Here is a 13,081-nt window from a genome sequence, read left to right as displayed (position 1 = left end):
CGCAGACTCCGACGGTTGGAATCGCGCAGGATTCACGAAACAGCCAATGATAAACACAATGGGCGTAGACAGACGCAGTATAGCCAATCAGATTCAAGTTTCACTCTCTCAATTCGATTCAAAGGGCTTTATTGGCATGGGAAACATATGTTTACATTGCCAAAGCAAGTGAAATAGATAATACGCCAAAGTGAAATAACAAAGTCTAGGTCCAAGAGGCTTCTAAACATCTTCTACCCCCAAGCCATAAGACTCTTGAACATCTAGTCAAATGGCTTTCCAGACTATTTGCATTGCCCCCCCATCCCCTCTCCACACCACTGCCACTCTCTGTTGTCATCTATGCATAGTCACTTTAAATACTCTACCTACATGTACATACTACCCCAATGTGCCCCGGCACATTGACTTCTGTACTGGCACCCCCCTGTATATATTGTTATTTTTTACTGCTGCTCTTTAATTACTTGTTACTTTGATCTCTTTATCTCTTATCTCTTGTCCTTATTTTTATTTTTTTAACTGCACTGTTGGTTAGGGGCTCGTAAGTAAGCATTTCACTGGAAGGTTCTGTTGTATTCGGCGCATGTGACTAATACAACTTGATTTGATTTTAAATCAGAAATGAACAGTAAACATTACACACACACACACACACACACGCACACACACACAGTACATAGAGACAATTTAGAACCGATGTCACATGTAGAGAAATATCTCTGAATCTGATCAGCTGAATAATAATAACCAAGTTGTGAATTTGTCTAATTATATCTCTAGAATAGAACAGAATAGTTTGTCTGTCTGTGTCTGTCTATTGTACTTTCTCTCAACCACACAAAGCCAATGGGACAGCTTACTCAGCTGTATACTGGACATTCAAGGCCCTACCTTCAGCGATACATTAGTATAAACTATGTATAAACTATAATGACACAAAAAATCGTATCTCGTATTTTTACTGAAAATAACAATCTCACAGAAGCACAAGTGTTTCTGTGTGACGTTGCCCGGGCACCATGGAAACAGCTCGTATCTGGTGTCTCGGCTCCAGAACTAACGTTAGAGCGACACGACTGATGCCGAGGAGCTCAAAATAGGACATTCTCTGCTAGCTGGTTAGCTGTTGTTATCGTTAATTGACCATAGCCAGCTAGTATTGTTCAGTTTCATCTCGCTAACCAGCGAGCTAGGTTAGGTTACTGACAGTTGGCAAGCTTGTTAGCTAACTAACGTTAATTGTTAGCTAGCTATAATAGCAAGCTAACGTTACTTGTTTTTTGCTTGGAAGACGTTGTCAAGAGGTTGACCGCAGAACAAAGTCTCAGAGGATGCTCGAATCAATAAATGTCACTGGTATGTATGCACTTTATCTGTGTATGCCTTGAATTTACTTGAATATTTCCAACCTGGTCAGAACGCCAGCAACAACAGAAACACACTGAACTTCAAACAGATACAATGCTTTATTGGTTACTGTTATGTAGCTGAGCATACTTTATGATGATTTTAAAGTGTCATCGTTATTAGGTTTATAACAGTTGTGCTGCATATATGCTCCATGTTCCTATCATTCTGCAAATGTTTTGACACTAACTTATCAGTAATGGAATGTTTTTTAGACATAATTACAAAGCTGTCATAAAGTAGTTACATGCTTAATAATAATAATGCATTTTATTTTAAGCGCTTTTCAAGACACCCAACGTCACTTTAAATAAAATCACACATTCAAATAAATAGCTATATAAAAGTACAGCCAAATTGTTATAAAAGTCTAAATATGCATTCTAACTTCCAGTAGCTATTGTACTGCATTACTTGTCAGTACTATACTTCCTCAAAAATCTAAATGAAGCTATTTTTGCAGTGCAGCACGACAATTATTTTGTAGAAGAACTGCAAAAGACACCTGTTGCTGTAATATAGCAGAAAACATTGACATGGTCAAAAGGGATATTTATCCATTCTTAATATATTTGTTCCGTGACCAGCTACTGACTCCCTTATCTTTTGGAATGATTCAGCTTGGCAATGTTATCTGGAATGGTTTGTTTTCAAATCTGTTGTTGCCATGTGATCTGCTGAAGCCCTGAAGTGGTTGTGTTGTTAGTGCAGTGGTTGCATAACTTCCACATCAGCGCTCCTGTCTGAACAGAGTGGTTATACGGAGTGTGATGATGCTCCTGGTCATCCAGCCATCCCACTGGAGCTCAGGACACAAGGCTCTGCACAAGGGCTGCTACCCTGTCAGACTCTGGAGACATGATTGGAATAATTAGGTGACTAGGCCTACATCATAACTGACTGTGCTTTGTGCATAGAGAAATCAATGAAGCATAGTTGCTAGTCCCACTAAGGACTGCTGATACAATTGCTATAAAGCTGTAACTGCAGAGTATGTCGGATATGTCCATATGAGGTCTATGCACTGTGATTGTATGAAGGGGAGGAGGATAGTAGCAGCCTTTATTGCCCGAGGCTGATTGAGTCAGTGTTGCACTGCAAACCCAAACTGATGATATCACCTTCTGAGCTATTGAATAAACTTCTGTTAGGTTTCTCTGAACAACGCACGCATACAGCTTTAGAGCTGAACTGGCTGCAGACTGAAGACACTCCTCTGTGTCTTGTTCTGTAAGAGGATTATTCTATGTAGGTACTGTTCAGCGAGTGAGTGAGAGAATCTAAAATAAGTAAGCTGCTGCGTCAGCATTACTGACTCAACCCTCGGTCAGTCATCATCACTTGTTGTTTCAGAAAGGCTCCATTGGCCAGAGAAGGAGCAGTCTAAGAAGTTCCTCCTTAGCTCGATGGTGCCGGTAGAGATGGAGATCTCTAAGAAGTACTCGAGCCCCACGGTGCCAGACAAGCGGCCTGTGAGCCCCACTCAGGTGTGCCTGGAGAAGCTGTCATCCAGCATCCTCAAGGACCTCTTCACCACGGGAACCAGCAGCTACAATGTACTCCTGCAGGCCGAGGAGGAGGAGAGACAGAGCCCCAAGCACTCCCCGTACCACAGGCCCAAGAAGACTGTGAGATGTGCCTCTACAACCTGCAGGTCACACGACAGCCACCACTGTCCGTCTGTAACTCCTCTGTTACTGTTGGGCCAGCAGGGCTGCGGAGACACCAGGCTCTCCTCCCACCACCATGTCTTCTCCTCCGCCTCAGGGAGCTTCCCCAGCGGGCCCAAGCCAGCCCACAGCACCAAGGTCCTGGGTAGCACCATGTGCCTGTCCCCGCGCCCTGTCTCCCGGCCCCGGAAAACCTGCTTCACCAGCTCACCCCGTACCAAGCTGCCCTCTCTGCAAAGAGGAGGGGTGATGCGGGAAGGGGAGAATGCCGGGGTCAAGAAGCTCTGCATCCTCACTGCCATCAAGCCGTCCAACGTGGAGAAGGAGAAGGTGAAGTTCTTCAAGTCGGACTTCAGCTACAATCCTCAGTTTGAGTACAGCAACCCCGTGTCTCCGCTGGTGCTGGCTCGCCACAACAACGCCTCCGACCGCTTTCTGACACAGGTGAGACCCATGTCAATTTATTAATAGCACTTTTCGGCCATTTTAAACCAGAAATCTACCTACACATCAGCTAACACAGTGGAGAGGTGAGGAGTGAAATACCATGTCAATTACTGTCACAGGTAAGTGTAAGGCCAGGAACGGGAGACAGGTTTTATACAACTATTTTCAGCAAAGGCAAGAGGTAGACTGAGCTGAAGTAAATCTGGCCACTCAGTGAAAGCCACGCAACCAGGTAGCAGACAAATCCCGTCAGACAAGATTGGATGGATTATTTGGGAAAAACTTGCTTTAAAACTCCAGCTTAACACACCAGTCAGGAGATAGAAAGAGATACCAGTGCTCTCTCAGTCTGAGCTGTAGGGTTGAGGCAGAAAATATCTATCCACATTAGTATGTATCAAATGGATATCCACATTAGCCCTTATTCTGGGCAGATATCCAACAAGCTACTCTACCGACAGATCAATAGTTGAGTATGTTAAAAGTCATGTTGTGATTACCCCAACAAGAAAGACAAGAGAAATCAGACACCGTAAAGGTTAATGGATACATGAATAGGAATGCACATCTTTGTATGATACATAGATAGTTAGCGGAGCTACAAGAATGAATTGAGGGACAAATACGTTTCCAATAAAAGGCCCGAGGTTTATGCTTTAAAGTAACGAGTACTACTGTAAATCACAAGGATTGTACTAGATAGGCCGCTGTCTAAATTATAGTTCAGTAGAATTAATAGTATGTAGTCTGGTCTAGTGTTTTGAGTGCGGTTTGAACTTAGTAGCATCCCCTCAGGTGTTCTGTTGCATGCTAACTACCTGGGTAACACTAGTATACTGATAGTAACATATGGCAGCCTCTTTAGTTGAGTGAAGACTACAGGAAATGCACTGTAAAGTGATCCTGTGGAGGACATTGCAGTTTGTGCTATCATGTTTTCTTTCTTCCACTCCTGGCACCAGTCTTGTTTTACACACTCCCAGTGTGTACAACTGTGTGTCCATTCATTCTACTGATGTAGATTTAATGTAGAAAAGGACACCTTTTTTGTTAGATACTCCATGATCAGAATGAACTGTTATTAAACCTAAATAAACGATGAAACACAAATTAGGCTATCTGCCCAACTTTAGGAACTGATTTACTCTATGTGACGTGAACAGGTAATTGTAGTATTGCATAACAACTCCAGTTACTGTACATTTCACAGAACTGACTTGATTTCTGGTCTCTACTTGATCTCTGTGGCGTGTGTGCTGGGGCGAGAGAGAGGATGATCTCTAATGACCTGTAGAGAGTAGGGACTGTCTATTAGGCCTAGTCCACAGCCCTGAACACACACTAGAGAGAATGGAGAAAGCACTGACCTGTTCTGCCCCGACCTGGCTACAAAATGACTCCAAGTGCTATTCCCAATAGGGAGCTATTTATATAGCTCAGGGATGGACAACTGGCAGCCCACGGGGCCCTGCTCAAGGTGCAAATTCAAAATTTGGTTGTGCATCAACAGTTTTTCTATTGTTATGTCAGTCACTGATAGTCACTTAATTAGCCCATGTCAGCAAAACATTTGTCGATTGTTAAGTTATTCTAGCGGACTGCTATCTAAATGTGAAGTAATCAAGGGCAAATTAAAGCCCTATGGCAAAATGTGTAGAATTGTAGGAAATTACCTGTAAAATTGCTCATTTTCTCTACACCCTATGGCAAAATGTGTGGAATTGCACAAAATTAACTCTAAAACTTGGGGGCAACTGTGGCCCATCATGATGAGTTCAGATTTTTGGAGTCCCCAACCCCCATTAAAGTTGCCCATCCCTGATATAGCCTAATTATAGGGAGCTGTTTTCTATGCAGTATATCCCTTCAAACAAATCAACTGAAGGATGAGACAAGTTCTTGTTATTTTCCTCAATATCATCTGAACACAAGTTGCACTGGAACTGAATCAAGCCTTTGTAGCTGTATCCTTACCAAGATAATACCGCAGTCCATCATTAGATTTGAACATAATGTTGTCTGTTAGTTGATGGCATGTCATTGTGTTTCTCCCTACAGGCGGTGCGTATCATGGAGTTGGCCCTCCAGAAGTATGGGAACTATGAGAAGTTTGAGCAGGCCACAGGGGGCAACTTGCTCACCAAAGGCCGGATCTGGTACCTGGTCAAGAAGTACATGGAAAAGGAGGGGTGTATTGGGGAGGTGAGAGAGCATCTTGAGTAATCTGATCCTAGATCTGTGGTCAAGGGCAACTTTTACCTGGAGAAAGGTAGAAGGTACCCCTTAACACAGATCCTGGGTCAGCTATGTTTTAACCATCTAATGGCTATGCCAGAGAGCAGTTCCCAGGTACACCTGGGTATAAAAGAACAGCCACACAGATACAGGAGAAGGCTGACATCCCCGCGGTGACAGGCAGCTTGTACAAGGTTTCCGTTTCCCTTAGCACATCCTCCTGACCCCTCTGTTGGCCCTGTCGTTTTTGCTGAATAGATGAATAATAACCTCTGACATGTTCTGAGCCATGAAGGTCATAGAGAATACAGGAAACAGCCAGAATAAACTACCAGGCTGCCAAGACGGGCTGGTTCGCCATGTTCCTCCTAAATCTCCCCCCCAAAAATCACTATAATTAACATTCTGCACACCCCAATCAGAACAATTCCCTCATATGACGTAACCGCCACACAGTCCCCTCCCCACATAGTAACCCCATATCCTGCTTTGGTACTGTAGCGCTTATTAAGGTACACATTCCTTAACTACATATCTCTCTGTGGTGTCTTTGCCAGATAGTGCTCCATATGAAGTGAGTCTCAACATCACTCCCTCTGTCTGTTGTCAGATAGTGGTCAATGTGACAGACGACCTCCTCTCCAGAGCGTCCATGACGGTGGTGAACAGCCGGCCTACTCTGACCATCAACATTGCCACAGCCCGGGAACACTGGCTGGAGGGCATGCTACGACATGAGATCAGTGGGTAGTATAACTCCATTATACCTCTATCATGCTTAGTTTTGTCAAGAGGTGCACAAATCTCAGTGTTTTTCCAGTATTACAGCCACACAGTAATGTCTTTCAAGGGTCTTTCGATGCACACAGTTTCTCCTGGATCACGGAGAATGGATCAGGAGTGTTAGGTTCAAAACATGTCTTGGTTCATAAGAAGCACATCCGCAACCACAGCACATTTAAATTAACACAATCATTACTCATGGTACTGGACCACTCAATACTGAACTTGCTGTGTGCTGCCTCGGCCCACTACTCTGCTCTGCTGTACTCAGCAGCACTGTTATTTTTTCTAGGATGAGGTCAGCTTCCATGTACATTGTCAATGGGTCTCTTCACCCTGTTGGTGCAATATAGCCACTGTGGTCATTTCCTGTGTCTGTGCCCTCTCCCCAGGCACACACTACTTCCGGGGAATCAACAACGCCCAGCAGCCGTGGAGCAGCGGAGTCGGCAGGAAAAAGCACAACCTCCGACCTTTGAACCCTACTGAGGAGGGGCTGGCCAGCATCCACTCTGTCCTGTTCCGTAAGGACCCTACCCTGTGGAGGGCTGCCTTGCTCTACTACACTGTGTACCATGCCAGCCGCATGTCCTTCTCTCAGCTGTTCCACAGCCTGGGACGCTTTGTCCAGGACCCCAACACACGCTGGGACTACTGTGTACGAGCCAAGAGGGGGCAGACCGACACTGCACAGCCTGGTAACTAACACACAGACACACACGTTTGTTCACACGCCCATACATAGGCATTCCTGCATGCAGGCACACACTTATCTCTAGCTTTAGCATCAAATCAAATCAAATTTTATTAGTCACATACACATGGTTAGCAGATGTTAATGCGAGTGTAGCGAAATGCTTGTGCTTCTAGTTCCGACAATGCAGTAATAACCAACAGTAATCTAACCTAAAATTCCAACAACTACTACCTTACACACACACACAAGTGTAAGGATAAAGAATATGTACATAAAGATATATGAATGAGTGGTGGTACAGAACGGCATGGCAGATGCAGTAGATGGTATAGAGTACGGTATATACATATGAGATGAGTACTGTAGGGTATGTAACATAAAGTGGCATAGTTTAAAGTGGCTAGTGGTACATGTATTACATAAAAGATGGCAAGATGCAGTAGATGATATAGAGTACAGTATATGCATATGAGATGGGTAATGTAGGGTATGTAAACATTGTATTAAGTGGCATTGTTAAAGTGGCTAGTGGTACATTTTTACATAATTTCCATCAATTCCCATTTTTAAAGTGGCTGGAGTTGAGTCAGTATGTTGGCAGCGGCCGCTAAATGTTAGTGGTGGCTGTTTAACAGTCTGATGGCCTTGAGATAGAAGCTGTTTTTCAGTCTCTCGGTCCCCTGCTTTGATGCACCTGTACTGACCTCGCCTTCTGGATGATAGCGGGGTGAACAGGCAGTGGCTTGGGTGGTTGTTGTCCTTGATGATCTTTATGGCCTTCCTGTGACATCGGGTGGTGTAGGTGTCCTTTTATCCTACTGGAGTCAGCATTTTCTACCAGGCCTTGGGTGTTATGAGTTATGATGTAATGAACTTGGGCTGTTTCAGTATGTACTGATTGTCACGAATACTACCGAAGGTGACTCCCCTTCCCGTTCGGGTGGCGCTCGGCGGCCGTCGTCGCCGGTCTACTAGCTGCCACCGATCCCTTTTTCCTTTTCGTTTATGTCTGTCTAATTGTTTTCACCTGTTTCTTGTTGGGGTTTTGGGAGGTGTACTATTTAGGTTAGTTTCGCCCGCTAGTGTTTGTGCGGGCTTATTTTGTGTGTTCATGTTACGTCGGGAGTGGATTATTTGATTGTGGGTTTTTCGCTGTCCAGCTTATTTTAAACAGTGGTCTGTGGGTTGTGTTTGCACCTTTGTTTTGGCGTCACCCCTTTTGTACCTGTTCCTGTTTTCACTGTGGACATTAAAGCGTTTTGTTCCCGTAAAACTTTTGCTCTCTCTGCGCCTGACTCTACACCCATCATTCACCTGACGTTACACTGATGTCATCTTGATGGGCTTGTTGTATATTTCAGGTTGTTTCAGAACGTACTGATGTCATCTTGATGGGCTTGTTGTATATTTCAGGTTGTTTCAGGAAGGACCAGGTGTACCTGGACGGCATCCTGAAGATCCTAAGACACAGAGAGAGGATTAACTTCCAGCTGCTCATGTCCCTGGGGAAGGTGGGTAACGGGGTCTGTTTAATGTGTCAGACTAGAACCCGTAGACATAGCAAGAGTAGGTTTATCAGGAGGCTGCCTAACCGGCTAACAAGGTAACCAATTCTTATTCTATGGTCTGCATCCTATGCCTTTTTGTGCATAATGATTATTTTTCAAAGGGTTTGCATTAAACTGCAGACAGGAGACACAAAGGCAATACGTTGGATGTGTTTGACTGCACAGCTTTCATATTATTCTCCTCTCTTCCTCTCTCCTTCACCATAACGACAATGCTTATTTGCACATGAAATTGAATGAGATGCCAGGTTGAATAAGCTTATGTAACTACAGCTGTATGAGAGAGCAGAGCAGACCATGTTATTCTGCTGAGAAGAATGACTTCAGGCATAGGGAGGGAACACATGACTCACAATGTGTTTCACACAGATGGGCTTCCAGTGTTACTGCTGTCTGTCCTCCTAGGCTTATCTGTATAGCACAGGTGGCCAACCCTCCTAGAGAGCTACTTGGTATGCAGGCTTTTGTTCCTGCCCTGCTCGAACACATCAATGAGCTGCTCATCAGGGCAGTTCCAGTTGTGTTAGAGTAAGGCTGGAACAAAAGCCTGCCAGGAGGAGGGATGGCCAGTGGCACTCCCTGCTTAATAGAAACCTTATTTTATTAAATTAGCACAAATTCCATTTTGATTGTTTCTGTCTGTCTGTTTTATTTTGCTTGTTCTAAAATACATTCGCATGATTTCCATCTTGATTGTTCCTGTCTGCCTGCCTGCCCAGGTGTCGTACGAGGATGTGGATCGTCTGAAAGGCCTGGCGCTGATGGAGCATGTGAGGATACCTCACTTCCTGCAGGACACGGCGTGCTACGCTGAACAGCTGGAGAAGATCATGGAGGTCAACCAGCTGACTGACGAGGAGCTCAGGGTGCTCATCTGAGACATGGAGGAGTAGAGGGCCTGCTCACTCAGTTACTCCAACACATAGCTTGTACAGGTTAACAGCAACCTGACCAAGATCCATTTGGGATTGAAATGTTATGTATATAACAAAGGCATAGAGGTTGTTATGAGGTATGTGTTGGAGTAAGTGAATGTGCGGGTCCTTCTGGCCCGTGTACCCCATGAGAAGTGACGATACGCTCCTCATCTGAGCATGCCCAGAAAGAGGTGACCCCTGACCCTCCAGCACACCTTACCTCCACCGAGCTAATGAGCTACCGGAACCTCATTAAAGTCAGTGGCATAATTCACAGTGACATTCCTGCATCTCTCACCATCAGTACCATCCCCAACAGGCAAAATTGCATGTGATGTCATGATGATGTCATTTCTTGGTTGTAAACTGGCTTTCCACCACATATGGTAGCTGTGTGACGTGACATGACTTGTGCAGCGTACTGTATTGTATGTAGGGTTTCTCTCTCCATCTCTCTCCATTTCTCCATCTCTCTATCTCTCTCTTGCACCCCAAAGCCAAGTGTAGTTCTTTTTTCAAACTCCTGTTCCAAAGACTAAGGGGTTCCTATACTAATGTTTCTAAACAGAGTTTTGCCGTACTGGTTGGTTGCTGTTGTTATAGTTGATGTTCAGGTAATGACCCATGAACCAGAGAGTGTGTGTGTTTGTCAGGGTCGGGCTGCAGTGAGAGACAAACAGAAGAGAGACGGCTTTGGTATCATAAAAGCACAACATTGACTCATGATGTGCCAGGTCACAGTGGAGAAAGGCATGTGGAAGAGGCAACCTAACGAAGCACAAGACGGCAGCATAGTGCTGAGATAGTAGGATTGGGACAACATAGAAATGCATTGTGAATCATATGTATTTGTGCCCAGTTGACATATCCTGCAAGAGGTTACCTTCGCGCAGCAATCCCTCCAAAACACCCACTTTCTTACGATTTGCACTTTTCTCTCCAGCATTGAACTGCTTTGTTTCTGGCGGTTTCCTTAGAGATAACCTTATAACCGTACACTGATGAACTCTCCTTTCTGCATTTTAAAACTAACCAATAGGCCTAGTGTTTTTAAAGGCACGGTGTAACAGTAATATTGTACTGTAATGTTTTTCTCCTTTTTGTCAAACATGATTAACAGGTTGTTGATGTTCTGGCTTTTGGTACCTGTTTTGAGAACTGAACACTGTGATATTTGATAAATATTGTTCAATTGACACTTTCAACTAGCCTGGTCCTAGATCAGTTTGTGCTCTCTTGCCAATAGTTATTTACAATGACCATAGGAGTTGGCAGGATAGCACAAACTGATCTGGGACCAGGATAACTTTGACCTGATGTAGGTAGCATGTTTGCTGCCGCTACTTCACCACAAATGGCCCTGGGTATGATCCAACTGTATGATGAGCACTAGTGTTTATAAGTGACATTGCGCTATGTATTGTATTGTACTGTATTTTAATGCCTCCTGATGGTCACTGAAGCCCTGGGAATCCCTAATAAAGCGGATCCATCACCTTGGAGACGTGGCTTTGTGTCTCTGTCTGTTCTTAATCTGGGGCCAGAGATGTTGAAGTCGCCTTGTCCCATTCATTCATCTCAGGTTTCACTGTGAAACGACTCCATTGGGGCTCCATGTTGAAAGGCCCCTACAAGCTGGACAATTGGCCTCTGTCCACACGGAGACGACCCAGAAGAACAGGGCCTCTTATCCTGGGCGTCCACTCTGCTCCAGTTAAGAGTTTTCATTTTGTTAGGGCGTGAAGTGTATTTCACATGGCTTGGAAGCCAACCATAAATATTTCACAGAGACATTTTGTTTTAGAGGCTTGTTTGGTCGAAGTGGGTTAGATGTTTATAGGACAGGGGTGACAGCTGAAGTGTGGGTGGGCTGATGGAGGGGAGGCCTCTGTTGTCCACATTTTTCACCACTAGAGGATCGTCACATCTACTTTCTCCACAACTCCATAAGGGAGAGATATGATTTGACTGATATGTGAAGAATCACTTAAAAACGGAAAAAAGCGTAAACTTAAACCCCAACATCATGTCAATGATGAAAGTAGAATCATGAATATTACAAAAGGAGCATTTTACTTTGAACACATTCAATCCTAATGTGACCGCCAGTATTGAGCAATAGTAACCATAGTCATACTGAGGATATGATTGTATATATGTCATCACAGACCAAAGGTTATCTCTGAACTTCCTCAACCTGCAATACATGATGCTGACAGTGACGTAACCATAGAAATAGAGGATGTAACATCCCCCAAGTACAGTTCACTCAGACAGGTGCCACTGAAAGAAGAACTTGGCTGAACTGAAACAGATCAGCTGTCGCCAGAGCAGAACTCCACACTTTCCAGACACACTTATCTTCAGGATGTGAACGCTTCCAAATAGATATCTCAGAGACTAATAATCCTTATTTTCACATTACTCATATGGTTGGAATGCCAGGTCTACCTTTTCAGGAGACTGATAAAGAATACTCTTCAATGTCTGCCCACATGAAAATATACTTAACTTTACTATAGAATACTACAGTACTTACTATAAAATTCTATCGTAAACTGTAGTATACTGTAGAATACTATACTACACACTATAGTATCCCTCGATCAAGTGTAGGACTTACTATAGAATGTTGTAATATATTGTAAATACTACAGTATTATCTGCAATAAAAACACTGTAGTAAATAGTACAATAAGGTCTGCAAAAACACTCAAATTGTTTAACTATAGTAAATACTACGGTATTTAATTTGCAAATACCCTCCCCATTCCCTCGTAATTTGAGCCACCAATAAGTGAAAAACTTACATGCCAAGTATAGACCATATATTGTGTTCCCTTCAGATTATAGAAAAGAGCAGAAGATCTGAATTATCCATTCAAACACAAGTCCGGGCTGGTTAGCTAAAGGAGCCCCGGCTGCCGCCCGCGACCTACTTGAAGGTAATAGTGCTCACTGTTGCCCCTAGTGGCTGGTTTCCATGTCATCTCCCAACGTCCTCAGACATGGATAAAAGTCGTTTCTGACTTGTATCCAGGGTGACCTGGCTGAAAACACTACTGTAAATAATACAGAATACTACAATCCGCAAAAACAATACTTTCGTTACTATAGTATATGCTACAGTTTTCTTTTACTAAAGTAGTTTCCCTATAGTTAACTGTAAATATTGTAAATACTATTGTAAATACTACAATATACTACAGTATACCGCAGTAAATACTAGTGTTTTTGCGGACTACAGTGAATACTACAGTAAATTCCAGAAAAACACTACAGTATTACAGTATTGTGTTTACAGTATTTTTTTATGTGTGTTTTGAAGTGTTATAATGCCAGTCAGACATGGGA

General features: G+C 43.6%; 1 protein-coding gene across 2 annotated transcripts; it reads left to right on the top strand.

The window, feature by feature from the left end:
* Positions 1 to 1,038: 1,038 nt before the first annotated feature.
* LOC111956175 (putative tyrosine carboxypeptidase MATCAP2) lies at positions 1,039 to 11,229 on the top strand. 2 transcript variants are annotated; one of them, XM_023976625.2, is made up of 7 exons: positions 1,039 to 1,359; positions 2,764 to 3,524; positions 5,586 to 5,729; positions 6,373 to 6,505; positions 6,938 to 7,243; positions 8,656 to 8,753; positions 9,530 to 11,229. In XM_023976625.2, the coding sequence occupies exons 1-7, from the start codon at positions 1,335 to 1,337 to the stop codon at positions 9,686 to 9,688; spliced, it is 1,626 nt and encodes a 541-aa protein (XP_023832393.1). In that variant the 5' UTR covers positions 1,039 to 1,334; the 3' UTR covers positions 9,689 to 11,229. The 2 variants fall into 2 exon arrangements, with proteins under 2 accessions (XP_023832393.1, XP_023832394.1); XM_023976626.2 differs by having other exon boundaries at positions 1,040 to 1,359; positions 2,768 to 3,524.
* The last annotated feature ends 1,852 nt before the right edge of the window (positions 11,230 to 13,081 follow it).

This window comes from Salvelinus sp. IW2-2015, linkage group LG31, assembly GCF_002910315.2.
Source record: "Salvelinus sp. IW2-2015 linkage group LG31, ASM291031v2, whole genome shotgun sequence".
Lineage (NCBI taxonomy): Eukaryota > Metazoa > Chordata > Actinopteri > Salmoniformes > Salmonidae > Salvelinus > Salvelinus sp. IW2-2015.
This window is presented reverse-complemented; position numbering and strand designations above follow the sequence as displayed.

Bases quoted from the DNA above. Each gene is read 5' to 3' on its own strand.
- LOC111956175 (XM_023976625.2), top strand. From the start codon at position 1,335: ATGCTCGAATCAATAAATGTCACTG. The intron at 3,525-5,585 runs GTGAGACCCATG...TTCTCCCTACAG, and splicing joins CCGACCGCTTTCTGACACAG to GCGGTGCGTATCATGGAGTT. The intron at 7,244-8,655 runs GTAACTAACACA...TGTATATTTCAG, and splicing joins GACCGACACTGCACAGCCTG to GTTGTTTCAGGAAGGACCAG.